This window comes from Oncorhynchus clarkii, chromosome 9, assembly GCF_045791955.1.
Source record: "Oncorhynchus clarkii lewisi isolate Uvic-CL-2024 chromosome 9, UVic_Ocla_1.0, whole genome shotgun sequence".
Taxonomy (NCBI): domain Eukaryota; kingdom Metazoa; phylum Chordata; class Actinopteri; order Salmoniformes; family Salmonidae; genus Oncorhynchus; species Oncorhynchus clarkii.
This window is the reverse complement of record NC_092155.1, coordinates 11939940-11956593: the sequence shown is the minus strand read 5'-3', so window position 1 is coordinate 11956593 and position 16654 is coordinate 11939940. Positions and strand designations below refer to the sequence as shown.

The window sequence follows — 16654 nt, the reverse complement described above, 5'->3', positions numbered from 1 at the left end:
CGTCTCTCAATCTTTATCTTCAAACAGACCAAATATGTCCACGTCTCTCAATCTTTATCTTCAAACAGACCAAATATGTCCACGTCTCTCAATCTTTATCTTCAAACAGACCAAATATGTCCATGTTATCATAATCATTATCTCTGAACAGACCAAATATGTCCATTTTATCTTAATCATTATCTCTGAACAGATTGTGTGTCTGGTATATAAGACTCCACTCACACACCAGATAAGGAAGCAAACCAGATAATAACTGAACATCAGCAAGTTCTGTTTAAAATAATAATAATATAAATATATAATATATATATTTATATATATAATATACACTATCTATATATATACACTAGTTTGGGGTCACTTAGAAATGTCCTTGTTTTTGATATCCACATTTTTTGTCCATTAAAATAACATCAAATTGATCATAAATAGTGTAGACATTGGTAACGTTGTAAATGACTATTGCAGCTGGAAATGGCAGATTTTTAATGGAGTATCTACATAGGTGTACAGAGGCCCATTATCAGCAACCAACACTCCTGTGTTCCAATGGCACGTTGTGTTAGCTAATCCAAGTTTATCATTTTAAAAGGCTAATTGATCATTAGAAAACCATTTTGCAATTATGTTAGCACAGATGAAAACTGTTGTCTGATTAAAGATGCAATAAAACTGTCTTTCTTTAGACTAGTTGAGTATCTGGAGCATCAGAATTTGTGGGTTCGATTACAGGCTCAAAATGACCAGAAACAAATAACTTTCTTCTGAAACTCGTCAGTCTGTTCTTGTTCTGAGAAATGAAGGCTATTCCATGTGAGAAATGAAGGCTGTTCCATGTGAGAAACATTTGCCCAATAAGCACTTGTTGTCTCTCAAATACATCTTTACAGTTGTCAGCTAGCTAGCTAGCTAATTGGAGTCTTATTAGCCATAGAGGTGACATCAATCAAAATACCTCAAAGATGGTAACAAGAGATGGTATGAAGAACAAGATGCGGCGAGAGCTGATTCTATGATTCACCACACAGCAGCGTTTTGTCATTGTTGCTATAGCAATTCTATATATATATTCTGACCGTTCAGAATCACAACAACACACATCGTTGTCGTGACGATGTCAACCCGCCCGTCTATAGACAGTGGTTTAATCAGTGGACAGACGTCTTGTGATGAGACCCGCTTATTGACTGCCTGCTAAGCTGTGATCCTTTATCACTTATCTAAAACCCAGATTCAAATGAAAGCCCAAAGTCTTTCGTAGGGAAAAGTGATGTGTGTGTGTGTGTGTGTGTGTGTGTGTGTGTGTGTGTGTGTTGGCTGCCTCAGTGTTCATACATCAGTCAGTTTGACAGGCACGCTCAGAGGTCTGACACACAGATATGACTTCTACTCCCCCCCTCTGTCTCTCTTTATGTCTTTCTTCTTTCTCTCCACTTGTTCTCACTCTAACCCCTCTCTCTCATCTGTTGCTCTGCCCTTTCACTCTATCTCTCTCCTCTCTCTCTTTCTTGTTTTCTGTCTTCAACACTCCTATGCTCTCTGTCACCCACTTGCACCACCCCATCACTCTCACCCTTAATCTCTGCTCATTCCTCGCTCCCCTGGCCTCTCTCTCTCTGCCTTATGTGTCTCCCCTGGCCTCTCTCTCTCTCCCTTATCTGTCTCCCCTGGCCTCTCTCTCTCTCCCCTGGCCTCTCTCTCTCTCTCCCCTGGCCACTCTCTCTCCCTTATCTGTCTCCCCTGGCCTCTCTCTCTCCCCTGGCCTCTCTCTCTCTCTCTCTCCTGGCCTCTCTCTCTCCTGGCCTCTCTCTCTCTCTCTCTCTCTCCTGGCCTCTCTCTCTCTCCCCTGGCCTCTCTCTCTCTCTCTCTCTCTCTCTCTCTCTCTCCCTCTCTCTCTCCCCTGGCCTCTCTCTCTCTCTCTCCCCTCTCTCTCTCCCCTGGCCTCTCTCTCCCCTTTCTCTCGCTCTCTCTCTCTCTCTCTCACCTGGCCTCTCTCTCCCCTCTCTCTCTCTCTCTTACCTGGCCTCTCTCTCCCCTCTCTCTCTCTCACCTGGCCTCTCTCTCCCTTGGACTTTCTTTCCCCCTCCTCTCCTCACCTGGCTTTTCTCTCTCACCCTCTCCCCTGGCCTCTCTCTCTCCCTCCCTCCCCTCCTCCCCTGCCCCATCCCTCTTTCCCAATGTAATCCCTTAATCTATTCAATTCAATTCAAGGGGCTTTATTGGCATGGGAAACATGTGTTAACATTGCCAAAGCAAGTGAAGTAGAAAATAAACAAAAGTGAAATAAACAATACAAATGAACAGTAAACATTACACTCATAGAAGTTCCAAAAGAATAAAGACATTTTAAATGTCATATTATGTATATATACAGTGTTGTAACGATGTACAAATAAATTACAAAAGGGAAAATAAATAAATATGGGTTGTGTTTACAATGGTGTGTGTTCTTCACTGGTTGACCTTTTCTTGTGGCAACAGGTCACATATCTTGCTGCTGTGATGGCACACTGGTATTTCACCCAGTAGATATGGGAGTTTTTCAAAATTGGGTTTGTTTTTTAATTCTTTCTGGATCTGTGTAATCTGATGGAAATATGTGTCTCTAATATGGTCATACATTTGGCAGGAGGTTAGGAAGTGCAGCTCAGTTTCCACCTCATTTTGTGGGCAGTGTGCACATAGCCTGTCTTCTCTTGAGAGCCAGGTCTGCCTATGGCGGACTTTCTCAATAGCAAGGCTATGCTCACTGAGTCTGTACATAGTCAAAGCTTTCCTTAATTTTGGGTCAGTCACAGTGGTCAGGTATTCTGCTACTGTGTACTCTCTGTTTAGGGCCAAATAGCATTCTAGTTTGCTCTGTTTTTTTGTTAATTCTTTCCAATGTGTAATTAACTTTTTGTTTTCTAACGATTTAGTTAGGTCTAATTGTGCTGCTGTCCTGGGGCTCTGTGGGGTCTGTTTGTGTTTGTGAACAGAGCCCCAGGACCAGCTTACTTAGGGGACTCTTCTCCAGGTTCATCTTTCTGAAGGTGATGGCTTTGTTATGGAAGGTTTTGGAATCACTTCATTTTAGGTGGTTGTAGAATTTAACAGCTCTTTTTTCTTTGGTGGATTTTGATAATTAGCGGGTATTGGTGTTTGGTATTTTATTAGGATCCCCATTAGCTGTTGCAAAAGCAGCAGCTACTCTTCCTGGGGTTCACACAAAACATGAAACATAATACAGAATTACATAATACAGAACATCATCAGACAAGAACAGCTCAAGGACAGAACTACATACATTTAAAAAAGGCACACATAACCTACATATCAATGCACACACAAACTATCTAGGTCAAATAGGGGAGAGGCGAGGTGTTGCTTTATCTGTTTTTTGAAACCAGGTCTGCTGTTTATTTGAGCAAAATGAGATGGAAGGAAGTTCCATGCAATAAGAGCTCTATATAATACTGTACATTTTCTTGAATCTGTTCTGGATTTGGGGACTATGAAAAGACCCCTGGTGGCATATCTGGGTATCAGCCTAATTCTGGATATTTTTGTATAATTTTGCATGCAGTCTCAATTTGGTGTTTGTCCCATTTTGTGAATTATTGGTTGGTGAGCAAACCCCAGACCTCACAACCATAAAGGGCAATTGGTTCTATAACTGATTCAAGTATTTTTAGCCAGATCCTAATTGGTATGTCTAATTGTATGCTCCTTTTGATGGCATAGAATGCCCTTCTATTTTTTTTGTGTGCTCTAGGGCAACGGTGTCTAGATGGAGTTTGGATTTGTCGTCCTGGCAACTGGACCTTTTTTGGAACACCATTATTTTGGTCTTACTGAGATTTACTGTCAGGGTCCAGGTCTGACAGAATCTGTGCAGAAGATCTAGGTGCTGCTGTAGGCCCTCCTTAGTTGGGGACAGAGGCACCAGATCATCAGCAAACAGTGGACATTTGACTCCAGATTCTAGTAGGGTGAGACCGGGTGCTGGAGACTGTTCCAGTGCCCTCGACAATAAGTTTATATAAATGTTGAAGAGGGTGGGGCTTAAGCTGCATCCCTGTCTCACCCCACGGCCCTGTGGAACAAAATGTGTGTTTTTAGCCAATTTAACTGCACACTTGTTGTTTGTGTACATGGATTTTAAAATGTTGTATGTTTTTTCCCCAACACCACCTTCCATCAATATGTATAGCAGACCCTCATGCCAAATTGAGTCAAAAGCTTTTTCAAAATCAACAAAGCATGAGAAGACTTTGCCTTTGTTTTGGTTTGTTTGTTTGTTGTTAATTAGGGTGTGCAGGGTGAATGCGTGGTCTGTCGTATGGTAATTTAGTAAAAAGATGATTTGACATTTGCTCAGTACATTGTTTTCACTGAGGAAATGTATGAATCTGCTGTTAATGATAATGCAGAGGATATTCCCACGGTTACTGTTGACGCATATCCCACGGTAGTTATTGGGGTCAAATTTGTCTCCACTTTTGGATTGGCGTTATCACTCCTTGGTTCCAAATATTGGGGAAGATGCCAGAGCTAAGGAAGATGTTAAAGAGTTTAAGTATAGCCAATTGTAATTTGTTATCTGTATATTTTATCATTTTATTGAGGATACCATCAACACCACATGCCTTTTTGGGTTGGAGGGTTTGTATTTTGTCCTGTAACTCATTCAATGTAATTGGAGAATCCAGTGGGTTCTGGTAATCTTTAATAGTTGATTCTAAGATTTGTATTTGATCATGTATATGTTTTTGCTGGTTTTTCTTTGTTATAGGGCCAATAAGATTGGGGAAGGGGTTTGTCCAAACATCTCCATTTTGGAAAGATCATTTTTTGTGTTGTTTGTTTAGTGTTTTCCAATTTTCCCAGAAGTGGTTAGAGTCTTTTGAATCTTCAATTACCTTGAGCTGACTTCTGACGTGCTGTTCCTTCTTTTTCCGTAGTGTATTTCTGTATTGTTTTAGTGATTCACCATAGTGAATGTGTGGATTCAGGTTTTCTGGGTCTCTATGTTTTTAGTTGGATATGTTTCTCAATTTCTTTCTTATGTTTTTGCATTCTTCATCAAACCATTTGTCACTATTGTTAATTTTCTTTAGTTTTCTGTTTGAAATTTTTAGATTTGATAGGGAAGTTGAGAGGTCAAATGTACTGTTTAGGTTTTCTACAGCCAAGTTTACACCTTCACTATTACATTTTGTCCAGGAAGTTGTTGGGATTGAAAAGGGATTGAATTTGTTGTTGCCAAAATGTTTTTTGGTAGATTTCCACCCTATTTTCCTTCCATCTGTAGCATTTCTTAATATTATTCAGTTCCTTTGGCTTTGGTGCCTCATGATTGAGCATTGCTCTGTTCAAGTAGACTGTGATTTTGCTGTGATCTGACAGGGGTGTCAGTGGGCTGACTGTGAACGCTCGGAGAGACTCTGGGTTGAGGTCAGTGATAAAGTAGTCTACATTACTACTGCAAAAGAGATGAGCTATAGGTGTACCTACCATAGCAGTCCCCTCGAAGCCTACCATTGACTATGTACATACCCAGCGTGCGAAAGAGCTGCAGGAGTTGTGAACCGTTTTTTTGGTTATGTTGTTGTAGTTGTGTCTAAGGTGGTCAAATGGGGGAGGGAATGTTGTCAGCTCCTGATAGGTGTTTGTCCCAGTTTGCTGAGGGTGTCAGGTTCTTGTGCAGTACTGGCGTTGAGGTTGTCACAGACTAGTACATGTCCCTGGGCCTGGAAATGATCGATTTCCCCCTCTAGGATGGAGAGGCTGTCTTCATTAAAGTATGGGGATTCTAGTGGGGGGGATATAGGTATCACACATGAGAACATTTTTCTCTGCTGAGATCATTTCCTTTTGAATTTCTATCTAAATGTAAAATGTTCCTGTTTGATTAATTTAGTAAAGTGAGTTAGGTCTGCTCTATACCAAATTAGCATACCCCCTGAGTCCCTTCCCTGTTTCACACCTGGTAGTTTGGTGGATGGGATTACCAGCTCTCTGTAACCTAGAGGGCAACCAGTGGGTCCATCTCCTCTATACCATGTTTCTTGTAGGATGAAAATGTCTGTATTTCCTGCTCTCCATCCCCTCCCCCCTCATCCCAGATTCTCTCATCCCAGGAGGTTATTATCTTTCTCCCTTGCCCCCTCTCTCTCTTTCCCTCTCTCTATCTCTCTCTCCCTCTCTCTCTCCTCTCTCTATTTCTCTCTCTCCCTCTCTCTCTCTCTCCTCACTCTATTTCTCTCTCTATTTCTCTCTCTCTCTCTCTTTCTCTCTCTTTCTCCTCCTCATCCACCCCCTCAACTCATCCCAGGAGGTTATTGTCTGGTTGAGTGTTCTCCCGGTCTCCAAACCACCACATCCTGCCTAATCTGATAACGAGAGGCGCTGACAACCTCGCCCTCTCTAACACACTCACACACACATACACACACACATATAGACACACACACACGTAGACACACACACACACACACACACACACACACACACACACATAGACACACACACTAACGAGACCAACAGCTGTTCCATGTACAGCAACACGTTCCTTTAGAACACATTCCATGTTCCATGTTCCATGTTCCATGTTCTAATCCCTCTCATAATGAGACTTCACATATTCATCACATTTTATTGAAGAGCTCTCTCACAACTATCCTGCTTTCACAGTGATAGAGACATACTAGAGATGCTAGTTTACAGGTCAAGAGGAGTAGGAGGAAGTTGGATGCTCTCCCTCTGATGGTAAGATTCAGAGGGTAAACTGATCCTGGATCTGTGGGGCAGATTCTGCCCCAAGCGAGGGCGAGGCCCATTATCAGAAGACAGGAAGTTATCCATTTGATCTGTCAAGGAGAATGATCTCATTGGTTAATCTGTCAAAGGGAGTGATCACATTGGCTATGTTGTCAACAATGGTGGTGAGGGACAGGAGAGAGTTGTCCAGTGGAAGATGATAGAGGAGATCGTCAATAACTGCTTATTGCGGTATAGGGAAGGTGAAGGTTGTTATCACACACATGGACACACCCTCTTTGAGATGCTTGACAGAAAATGATCAATAGCTTTTTTTGTGTTATGTTTTGAAATAATTTGTGGGGATACAAATGATCTTTATCAGCCCTTTATTGAATATTTTAGTCAGTGAATTCATTGGCAGAATGTAGCTTGTTGTTGTACCATTTCAGTAATCTTTTCTTTTTGGTACTATTCCAACCAACCCTCCCAGATGAGGCCCGAGGCGACAGCACCAGTTCCACTGCAGTCCCAAGAGGAATCCAACAACAAACAAGACTGTATCCATCATCAGGCCATGTCAGAGACTGTTACATTCTCACACACACACACACACACACACACACACACATACACATACACATACACACACATACACATACACACACACACATACACACACACACACACACATACACATACACACACACACACACACACCTTGAAAAACAAGGAAGGGAAAGATCAACAGAGTTGACGTGGAAAAATTCACAAATCTCCACAAACTCATACACACACCAGAATGATTCCTCCCGTGGACCTAGTAAAACAGCATATGGAAGCTATTCAACTTCCCAGGTAGATTGGAGCTCAGAGAGGGAACGAGGCAGACAGACAGGATTGTGCGTGTCTATGTGTGTAAGTGAAAGAAAAGGGGAAGAAGGAGGGTTTATGTTCATCATCCAATACTGAGCCTTCGGGATGTGTGTGTGTGTGTGTGTTCTTGTGAACCATCTGTGTGTATTTATGCATGCAAGACAGGCAAGTGTGTTTCTGCTAATGTGGGAACTGGTAACCAGAGGCTTTCACAGATTCCCATTCATTCCTTATCTTTCTTGTGTGTGTGTGTGTGTGTGTGTGTGTGTGTGTGTGTGTGTGTGTGTGTGTGTGTGTGTGTGTGTGTGAGATCCACTGTGGGCCAAGGTCAACTAATAATAGAGGAACAGTTCGTCCTCACCGTCAGACAGTGATATCCATGACAGATTTGGCCCTCTGTGCTGTGTGAGCCCTCAGGAAGATACTCTGAGATAAAATAATGAGATAATACAAGACTTGCAGAGAGCTGTGTTCAGAGCTCTTCTTCTGTGGTGGGCTGGGTACATGTTGCTACTGTCAGAGCTCTTCTTCTATGGTGGGCCGGGGCCATGTTGCTACTGTCAGAGCTCTTCTTCTATGGTGGGCTGGGGCCATGTTGCTACTGTCAGAGCTCTTCTTCTATGGTGGGCTGGGTACATGTTGCTACTGTCAGAGCTCTTCTTCTATGGTGGGCTGGGTACATGTTGCTACTGTCAGAGCTCTTCTTCTGTGGTGGGCTGGGTACATGTTGCTACTGTCAGAGCTCTTCTTCTATGGTGGGCCGGGGCCATGTTGCTACTGTCAGAGCTCTTCTTCTATGGTGGGCTGGGTACATGTTGCTACTGTCAGAGCTCTTCTTCTGTGGTGGGCTGGGTACATGTTGCTACTGTCAGAGCTCTTCTTCTATGGTGGGCCGGGGCCATGTTGCTACTGTCTGGCTCATCTGGTAGGTATTCAGACACACTTGGAGGGAAATAATGGTAAGAATGCATCCCAAATGGCATCCTATTTCCTACATAGTGCACTACTTTGAACAGAGCCTATTCTGGATATAGTGCGTTACTTTTGACCACCTGGGCCCATAGTAGTGCACTATATATGGAATATTGTGCCATTTGGGATAAGAGCTTAAATATTAAGTGTTTCTGTTACTATTTGTAACATATGTGTCATTATTGGTTGCTAAGTCACGCTGTGGTATTACAGTGGGGGCTGACTGTTGGCTCTGGGAGGATAGCTGGAATGAGGGCTCCGGTGCCAGGGGCATACCGGAAGAGGGTCTTTATAATGGCTGTGTGTGTGTGTGTGTGTGTGTGTGTTGCTGAGAGACAGGAAGAGAAGGAAATTAAAATGGTTGAAGAATGAGGTCAATTACTTCTCTCTCATTTTTGACGTCAAACAAGTTCAAATTTCTTTATTAGCATTTATAAACTACATCTCAAACATCTTGGTCGTGTTAAATAGAGCAATCACAGCAAAACGGCTTAGAACACTTTGCAGAGAACAAAATAAAAGTGTTTCTTATAGAACAAGTCCAGGTAGTCCCTCCTTGTTTAAGTCCATTTTGTCCCTAATGAACATGACCCAGCAAAGCGATACTCAGCCACTAGAGTGAAATGAATCCTTCTACTGGCACACAATGAGACTGATTCATTTTATAGGTCAAAGGCCAGAGGTTAAAAGTTTGTGGTGTTTGTCTCTCTATGGAGGTGGTTGGGGGCAACGACCGCAACGACCAGATTCACAGAAACCAATTCCAGATGCTGAGGAATGTGTCGTTATCGGAACCCTGTGCCCCAGTAACCCTAACCCTGACCCTGTGCCCCAGGCGTTCTTGTGTGTATCCGTGCGAGTCTGGGGGAACTGAGCGCTCCCTAACCTCTGGTGTGTTCCACAAAACTCTGACACAGCAGATAGAGGTGAAAGGTCATGAGAACTCCGATTTGACATGTCTCTCCAATGGGTCAGTCCCAAATGGCTCCCAATATAGTGCACTACATTTGACCAGAGCCCTGTGGGTAGTGCACTATATAGGAAATAGGGTGCCATTTGGAACACAAGCCCATGTCTCCTTCCTCTCTGGCTTCTTATTAAAAATATATATCCGTCCAAAATGGAGCCTGTGTACATGTTGCTCTAAAGGGTCCTGACTAGGGTGGCAAAATTACAGTAACTTCCCCCCCCCCAAATACCCCCGGTTTTCCAGAAATCATGCTTATTCCCTCCTGATTCCAGGAAAGTTCCAACCGGGATTTCTGGTAAACCCAGAAATGTAGGAAAAGTTAGCAGACATTTGCAAGCAGTAACCCTAGGCCTGACAGTAGTTTGGCTGAAGTTCCCCCTATAAGCTCTGATCTATGTTCATGCTAGTGCTAATGGTAGGGTAAACTGATCCTAGATCTGTGGTTAGAGACTGTTCAGAGGGAATCAGGTTGGTTCAGATAAGTACAGACCAGGATGGTCCTCTGTAGCCCAGCAGGTAGAGCATGGCACTTGTAATGCCAGGGTTGTGGGTTCGATTCCCGGGACCACCCATAAGTAAAAATGTATATACGCATGACTGTAAGTCTCTTTGGATAAAAGAGTCTGCTAAAAAACAGATCATATTTAAAATGTCACAGGACATGCTAAATAAACATTTGATTAACCATGACCTATTCATGTTTTTCATTTTGAAAATATATTAGTTGCTTCTCAAACACATCCAATTCCCTACATAGTGCCCTGGTTGAAAGTAGTGCACTAAATTGGGAATAGGGTGCAGAACATGGGTTTGTTTTGCTTCTGGGTACAGTACATTTTCAGATGACATTCATTCAAATCCAATAAAAATGTATCAGAAGCAAGAAGAGTAGGCTAGTGCGTGACAGCTCAGATCTCAGAGTAGCCTATGATTGGTCCGTTAGGCCTGTCAGTCAAAGTCAGTATTTCAGGCTCCTCTGTCACCATTGGTCAGATTGTCAGAATGGTATGTGTTGGTAGTATTGGGCCTTGCTGTCTCTTTGCCATTACTTCCACAAGGGGAACCTCTATCTTAATGTTCCATTCCAATCCAAAGAAATACCATATCCGTTGTTTCCCTCTTCTCACTGTTCCAACGAAATGCTCCATTTGAAAAAAAGTGTTCCATTCATTATCATACAACGACATCACAGGAGAGTCAACTGGGCTCAATCCAGAATTCTAATTCCAGAACCAGAACCAAAAAAAAAGAATCATTTTTCCCCCCCATTGTCATCACAAGGTGTTAGTAGAAGACTTTCCCTTAGAGGACAGCACCTGTCGAAACCTCCTCTTCAGCTCCTGCATGTTGGGGGACTTGGGCCGGGCCAGGTGCAGCCCCCCTCTCCTTTTCTCCCCGTTACCCCCGCCCAGCGCCCGGCTCACCTCGCCACAGAGGTGCAGGAAGGCGGCGTGGACCCCCTCGTGGTTCTCCCTGGCAGACGCCTCAAAGTACGGCCCACCCAGAGAGGCTGCCAACGTCTCACCCTCGTCAGCCGGCACCTGGCGGGCACGGAGGAGGTCGCTCTTGTTGCCCACCTGGGAGGAGAGAAGAGAAGGATTAGAGAAATGTTAAGGCGACGTCCAGAATTACTTCCTGATAAAATAAAAGGTTATCTATTTAGACACCAGTAAGAGAAGGACATACCTGGCGACTTAAATAATAATAAAAACATCAAGCTCTCCTAATATAACAGTCAAACCCACCAGTATGACAGGTATGTTCCCTGCAGGGTGGATGCGTCTGACGTGCTGGTAGAGAGGCTGTATGGTTCTATAACTGCTGTGGTCAGTGATGGAGAACACCAGAACATATCCATCCGCCCAGTAGATAGACCTGTTGATCTGCTCCTGACAATATAGCCCCTCTGCATCGTCCTGGTGGGGGGGGAAATAGAGCATGCCACATCTGTCTCTAATACTCAAAGCCCACTGGTACAGACTGATGTAGACAGTGATGCCTGCCCTCCTACACTATGTATTAGTGTTATTATGAGAAGCCTGCGTGTGGTTGTTACTCTGAGATTATGGAGGACAGACAGATCGCCCTCTTTACCTCAGATTGTAGTTTTGTTTACAAAACCAGGCCTTTGAACAGGTGGTTAGTTTTCAAAGTGAGTTTGATGAATGCATGGGATATGACTGAACTCATCACAATCACTACAGAGAGTAGAGAGAAATGACTGGGATATGCCCTGATACTGGATGTAGGCTCATGTCCACAAAAGGTCTCAAAATAGGAGTGCTGATCAGGTCCTAACCTGTCCATATAAATCTCATTCATTGTGATCTAAAAGGGCGTAACTGATCCTAGATCAGCACTATATTCAGAGGCTTTATAGGGGCCCTGGTCTACTGTAACATGATATATTCTTACTGATAATGAAGACTGCTAAGTGAGGAGATGTTTCCACTCGTTATATCCAGATCTGGGTCAAATACACACATAGGCTACTGTATGTCCAATACTTGTTACGATTAAACCAATACAATGGAATAGTCAAAGTGCGGTCTGTGTGATTACATCCAGAAAGAGGTTAGACGACCTCTATCCCAAGGGAGACTTGGCATGTCATTTAAAGTATTTGACCCCACGTCTGGTTAGATAGACCCCTAGGCTGTAGCAAGGAGCAGCGGTTACCTTTAGACTAGAGAGACACTGGGGTGTTCCAAATGACACCCTAAATCGCAATGTAGTGCACTTCTTCTGACCAGTGCACATAAGGATATGGTGAAAAGTAGTGCACTGTATAGAGAATCGGGTGCCATTTTGGGACACATCATTGTGTGTTTAGAGAGACCAACCTGTAGAGAGACACAGGGTGTGTCCTGAACCTGTAGTGAGACCTGTTCTCCATCTAGATTTATCTTTCTGGAGTAAAGGGCCCCTGGAAAACAGAGATTAGCAACACGCATGATGGGTAGACATGCAACAAATGAATGATGACGCAACACATTAGGATGCCTTGTACTGACTGGTTGTTTTTAAACACAGGAGGCTATAGTAAACTAGTGTGTGGCTACATTTTTACAATGTGAAATGACAGATATTATATGAGTGTGCACTGTGAGAATGATACAAATCCTACCTGTGTTTGCCTCATAGTCCCCAATGAACCTCTTGGTCAGAAACCTGACGATCAAAGCTGTGAATGAAACAACGAGATGAATAGTCTCCATTGAGTAATTCCTTGAGAATAATACTGCAGGCTACATATCTTTCATTGTTGACATGGCCTGCTCCTTAGGTGGTAGAGACAAGCTTCCCATCAGTCTGTCTGCATCCAGACACAAATTTGACCCTATTTCCTACATAGGGGTTTAGTTAAAAGTAGTGCACTATGGGCCCTGGTGAATTGTAGTGCATTATATAGGGAATCGCTGGCGACACTGTTTACCACTAGCTGTCCAACCTGGCACACCACAGTGTGTAGCCTAGAGGCCAATCCTACAGAGTACAGACATAGCCTAATACAATATCTAAGTCACATGTGTCAAACTCATTCCATGGAGGGCAGTGTCCGCGGGTTTTTGCTCCTCCCTTGTACTTGATTGATGAATTAAGGTCACTAATTTCTAAAGAACTCCCCTCACCTGGTTGTCTAGTTTTTAATTTAAATGAAAAAACACCCGCAGACAACAGGCCCTCCATGGAATGAGTTTCACACCTCTGATCGAAGTGTTAGGTGGAAATGTGAATAGGTACAACTTGTTTAAAAATCGACATTGATAGTCTGCATAATTGGATTTGTAGCCAATCCGTTTGACAAACTAATGCAAATTAATTATTTTCATTCTAGCCTTCATTCTCTATTCGCATAGGAAAATTACTTAAAGGTCTAAAATTGATAAACAAAATGTATGTACACACACACTTTCACATTGATTCTCGTTTAGCGCACTTCTCAAAAAGTTATTAACCATGTTCCCTACCTGTTTTCCCGACGTTGCTCGCTCCCAAAACCACAATCTTAACGTTTTTGTTGGGCACGCAGTCTAGAACGGGATACTCCGGTATTGGAACTAGCAGAAAGTTGCTAGAACCACTATTCATTGTTCTCGGTGGGTCGACAAGAAGACGCATTTAGAAGCCCCTTGTGAGTCCAGTCTGCGAATGCCGTTCCTCTGTCTCCTCGTCCCCCCCAACTGCTAAAATATTCCACTGTCTCTCGATACACCCGATCTCGATAAGAACAGAAATTATAATCGTCTCCTCTGGCTGCTACTTCGAAACAATCCTGCATACCGTTTGAAGATCCCTTGCTAAACAAATGGACCTAATCAAGTTTCTTTTGGCGCCCGATCCTAGACCGTTAGGCTATCCGATTGTAGATTGTATCCTTGGAACCGTTATTTCACATGGGATAAATGGAGACAGAGCACCGAACTGTCATATAAACCATGAAGGGCAGACAAGTCAATCCCGCCACTTCCCGAGCAATTGTTAGTCAAGAGAGAGAAGAGTCAGACAAACCGGAGTGGGATGAGCGAGAACGGGGCGTGAATGAGTAGCCTAGCAGATTTGCTGACACCACAACCCCTACAAATCGCTGACCTGTTAGCATCTGGCCATTTTATCTGTTTAGGATAGGCAAGCATAATGGTGCATATGATATAATTTTGGGATGTCTTTTCCCCAAATTATTAGCCTACATTTCAAGACAGTCAAATAGGATACAATGAGTAAACTGAATCAATTGTTGGAATTGAAGGCTAAACACAAACTATTTTAAGAAATATGCCTACAGAGTAATTTAGTTCAACCATTTTCACATATTTGACGGTTTGCCTCTGTTCTTTGTGACCATGCAGTGGTAGGCTAAACTACAATTTAGTTTTGCTATAATTTATTATTTGCCCGACGACCGGTCAATTATAATCCATCCACTTTAATCTGCCAGCCTCGGTCTCGCCTCCTAATTGCTGAGCCCAGAAACTGGCCTATGAGTGAACGGTGTACGTCTGGGGAGCAGTGCACCGTGCACCAACCAGCCAGCGACACTCCCTCATCCTCAAACTGGACGGTGCAAGGTCTCCCCGGAACTCCCACAGCCGTAGCGGCTGTCAACGTTTTAAAATTGGGTTTCGGTCCAATAATATGGAAAAAGACGGATGGAAATACTGATGACAGTCCGAAAGATCGCCTCGATTTGTACGATGGTACGGTATTTTTCTGTTTTTACAATCCGTGCTTTCCTATGCGATGATGTTCCCCTTGCAGCTAGCTAATTGGCGAATGCTAACAGGACATGACTGAGGTTTTCCAGAAAGTTGTCTCGTTATCCAGCTAGCTAACGTACCTAGCTAGAGCTCTAGAGAGAAACAAACATTTTAATAAATAGTTGGCTGTAATTGATACATTTAGAGTTGTTGAATTTCAAGAGGGCAAAGTATCACCACCGATAGAATAACCAGTTTATTTAGGATCACTAGACTACACGGACTTGTTTTGAAGTGAAGCTGGATGAACAAGTATCTAGTTAAGCTAACAAGCTAGCTAACGTTAGCTCGCAAATAGCCTAGCCACGAGATGACGCTAGCTACTTATCAATAATACAAAGTTGTCTTGACAGTTACTTGGCGAACTACGTAGCTTTCTCATTCATCGTAGGCGTTTTTATTTGATCAAATCGTTTATAACCTAGTTAGCTACTAGTAACGTTAGTGAAATCATATTGCTCAATCTTTCAACTTCAACTAACTAAATTGTAGATGGCCGGCTAGCTACTATCTGGCATTGGCTGTGCAGTATTTACTGTGATTAGGGCATTCATGTTTCTTGCACTTCTCAGAGCTGTTGTGAAGGAAGTTGACATGGAAGTGAGTTTGTGTTTTATACAAGGACCTCCCGCCCCCATCTACGGTCAACCAGTCAGCTTGTCACGTCAATGTGGAACTATACTGAGCCCTCCCCATTGTTGCAAAAAAAATTAGGGGCGCAATGCGATGCGGTATAGCGCTCAAATTGGCATCTGTGTGCCTCTGGAGGCTTCGGAATTGCGTCACACCATCCATATGGCTGCTCCGACCACCTCACAGATCAAGTATAAATTGTCTCTTATATCAATCAACCTGAGCGGCGGTGCACTGGGATATGGCCCGTGACGTGAACGGCCAAAAGCGATGAGGGAGGAGCGTCCATCTCAAATAGAACAGTAATCTGCTCTGCTGGGTCATGTTGTCAACAATGCAGCATGGTACATCTTTCAGAAACATGCTAAATCAATATTCCATCAAATGTGTTAGAATTTTCATACAACACTGATCAAAAATTAAAGCAACATGCAACAATTTCGAATAGTTTACTGAGTTACAGTTCATATAAGGAAGTAAGTCCATTGAAATACATTTATTGGGCCCTAATTTATGGATATCACATGACTGGGAATAAAGACATTTATTTATTTTATTTAACCAGGTGGGCCAGTTGAGAACAAGTTCTCATTTACAACTGCGACCTGGCCAAGATAAAGCAAAGCAGTGCATTCAATAACACAATAGAAAAATCTGTATACAATGTGCAAATGAAGTAAGGAGGTTAGGTAATAAATAGGCCAATTGTGGCGAAGTAATTACAATTTAGCAATTTACACTGGAATGATATGTGCAGATAAGGATGTGCAAGTAGAAATACTGGTGTGCAAAAGAGCAGAAAAACAAAAACATATGGGAATGAGGTAGTTGGTTGGATTGGCTATTTCCAGGTGTTGTCTTTGGGGATGACCAGTGAGATATACCTGCTGGAGCGCGTGCTACTGGTGGGTGTTGCTATAGTGAGCTGAGATAAGGCGACGTTTTACCTTGCAAAGACTTCTAGATAACCTGGAGCCAGTGGGTTTGGCAACTAATATTTAGCAAGGACCAGCCAACGAGAGCATACAGGTCACAGTGGTGGGTAGTATATGGTGCTTTGGTGACAAAACGGATGGCACTGTGATAGACTGCATCCAATTTGCTAGTAGAGTATTGGAGGCTATTTTGTAAATGACATCGCCTAAGTCAAGGATCGGTAGGATAGTCAGTTTTACGAGGATATGTTTGGCAGCATGAGTGA

At 43.0% G+C, this 16654-nt stretch overlaps 2 protein-coding genes across 4 annotated transcripts in view; one reads left to right on the top strand and one right to left on the bottom strand.

Moving 5' to 3' along the window:
• Positions 1-8981: 8981 nt before the first annotated feature.
• On the bottom strand, positions 8982-14592 carry LOC139415888 (ras-like protein family member 11A-like). The gene is made up of 5 exons (XM_071164034.1): positions 13534-14592; positions 12690-12746; positions 12406-12488; positions 11308-11478; positions 8982-11139 (listed from the first exon to the last, which is right to left on the bottom strand). Exons 1-5 carry the CDS (start codon positions 13682-13684, stop codon positions 10837-10839), a joined length of 765 nt encoding a protein of 254 aa, XP_071020135.1. The 5' UTR covers positions 13685-14592; the 3' UTR covers positions 8982-10836.
• The window catches only part of LOC139415887 (ubiquitin carboxyl-terminal hydrolase 12-like), a 356199-nt gene continuing 354127 nt past the window's right edge, over positions 14583-16654 (top strand). For all 3 annotated transcript variants that reach the window (XM_071164031.1, XM_071164032.1, XM_071164030.1), the window contains exon 1: positions 14583-14760. In XM_071164031.1, the coding sequence (XP_071020132.1) occupies positions 14713-14760 (48 nt within the window). In that variant the 5' untranslated portion in view covers positions 14583-14712. The remainder of the gene's footprint in view (positions 14761-16654) is intronic.

Bases quoted from the DNA above. Each gene is read 5' to 3' on its own strand.
- LOC139415888 (XM_071164034.1), bottom strand. From the start codon at position 13,684: ATGCGTCTTCTTGTCGACCCACCGAGAACAATGAATAGTGGTTCTAGC. The intron at 12,489-12,689 runs GTAGGATTTGTA...TCTGTTTTCCAG, and splicing joins GGACTATGAGGCAAACACAG to GGGCCCTTTACTCCAGAAAG. The intron at 11,140-11,307 runs GTGGGTTTGACT...CTCTCCTCCCAG, and splicing joins GGAACATACCTGTCATACTG to GTGGGCAACAAGAGCGACCT.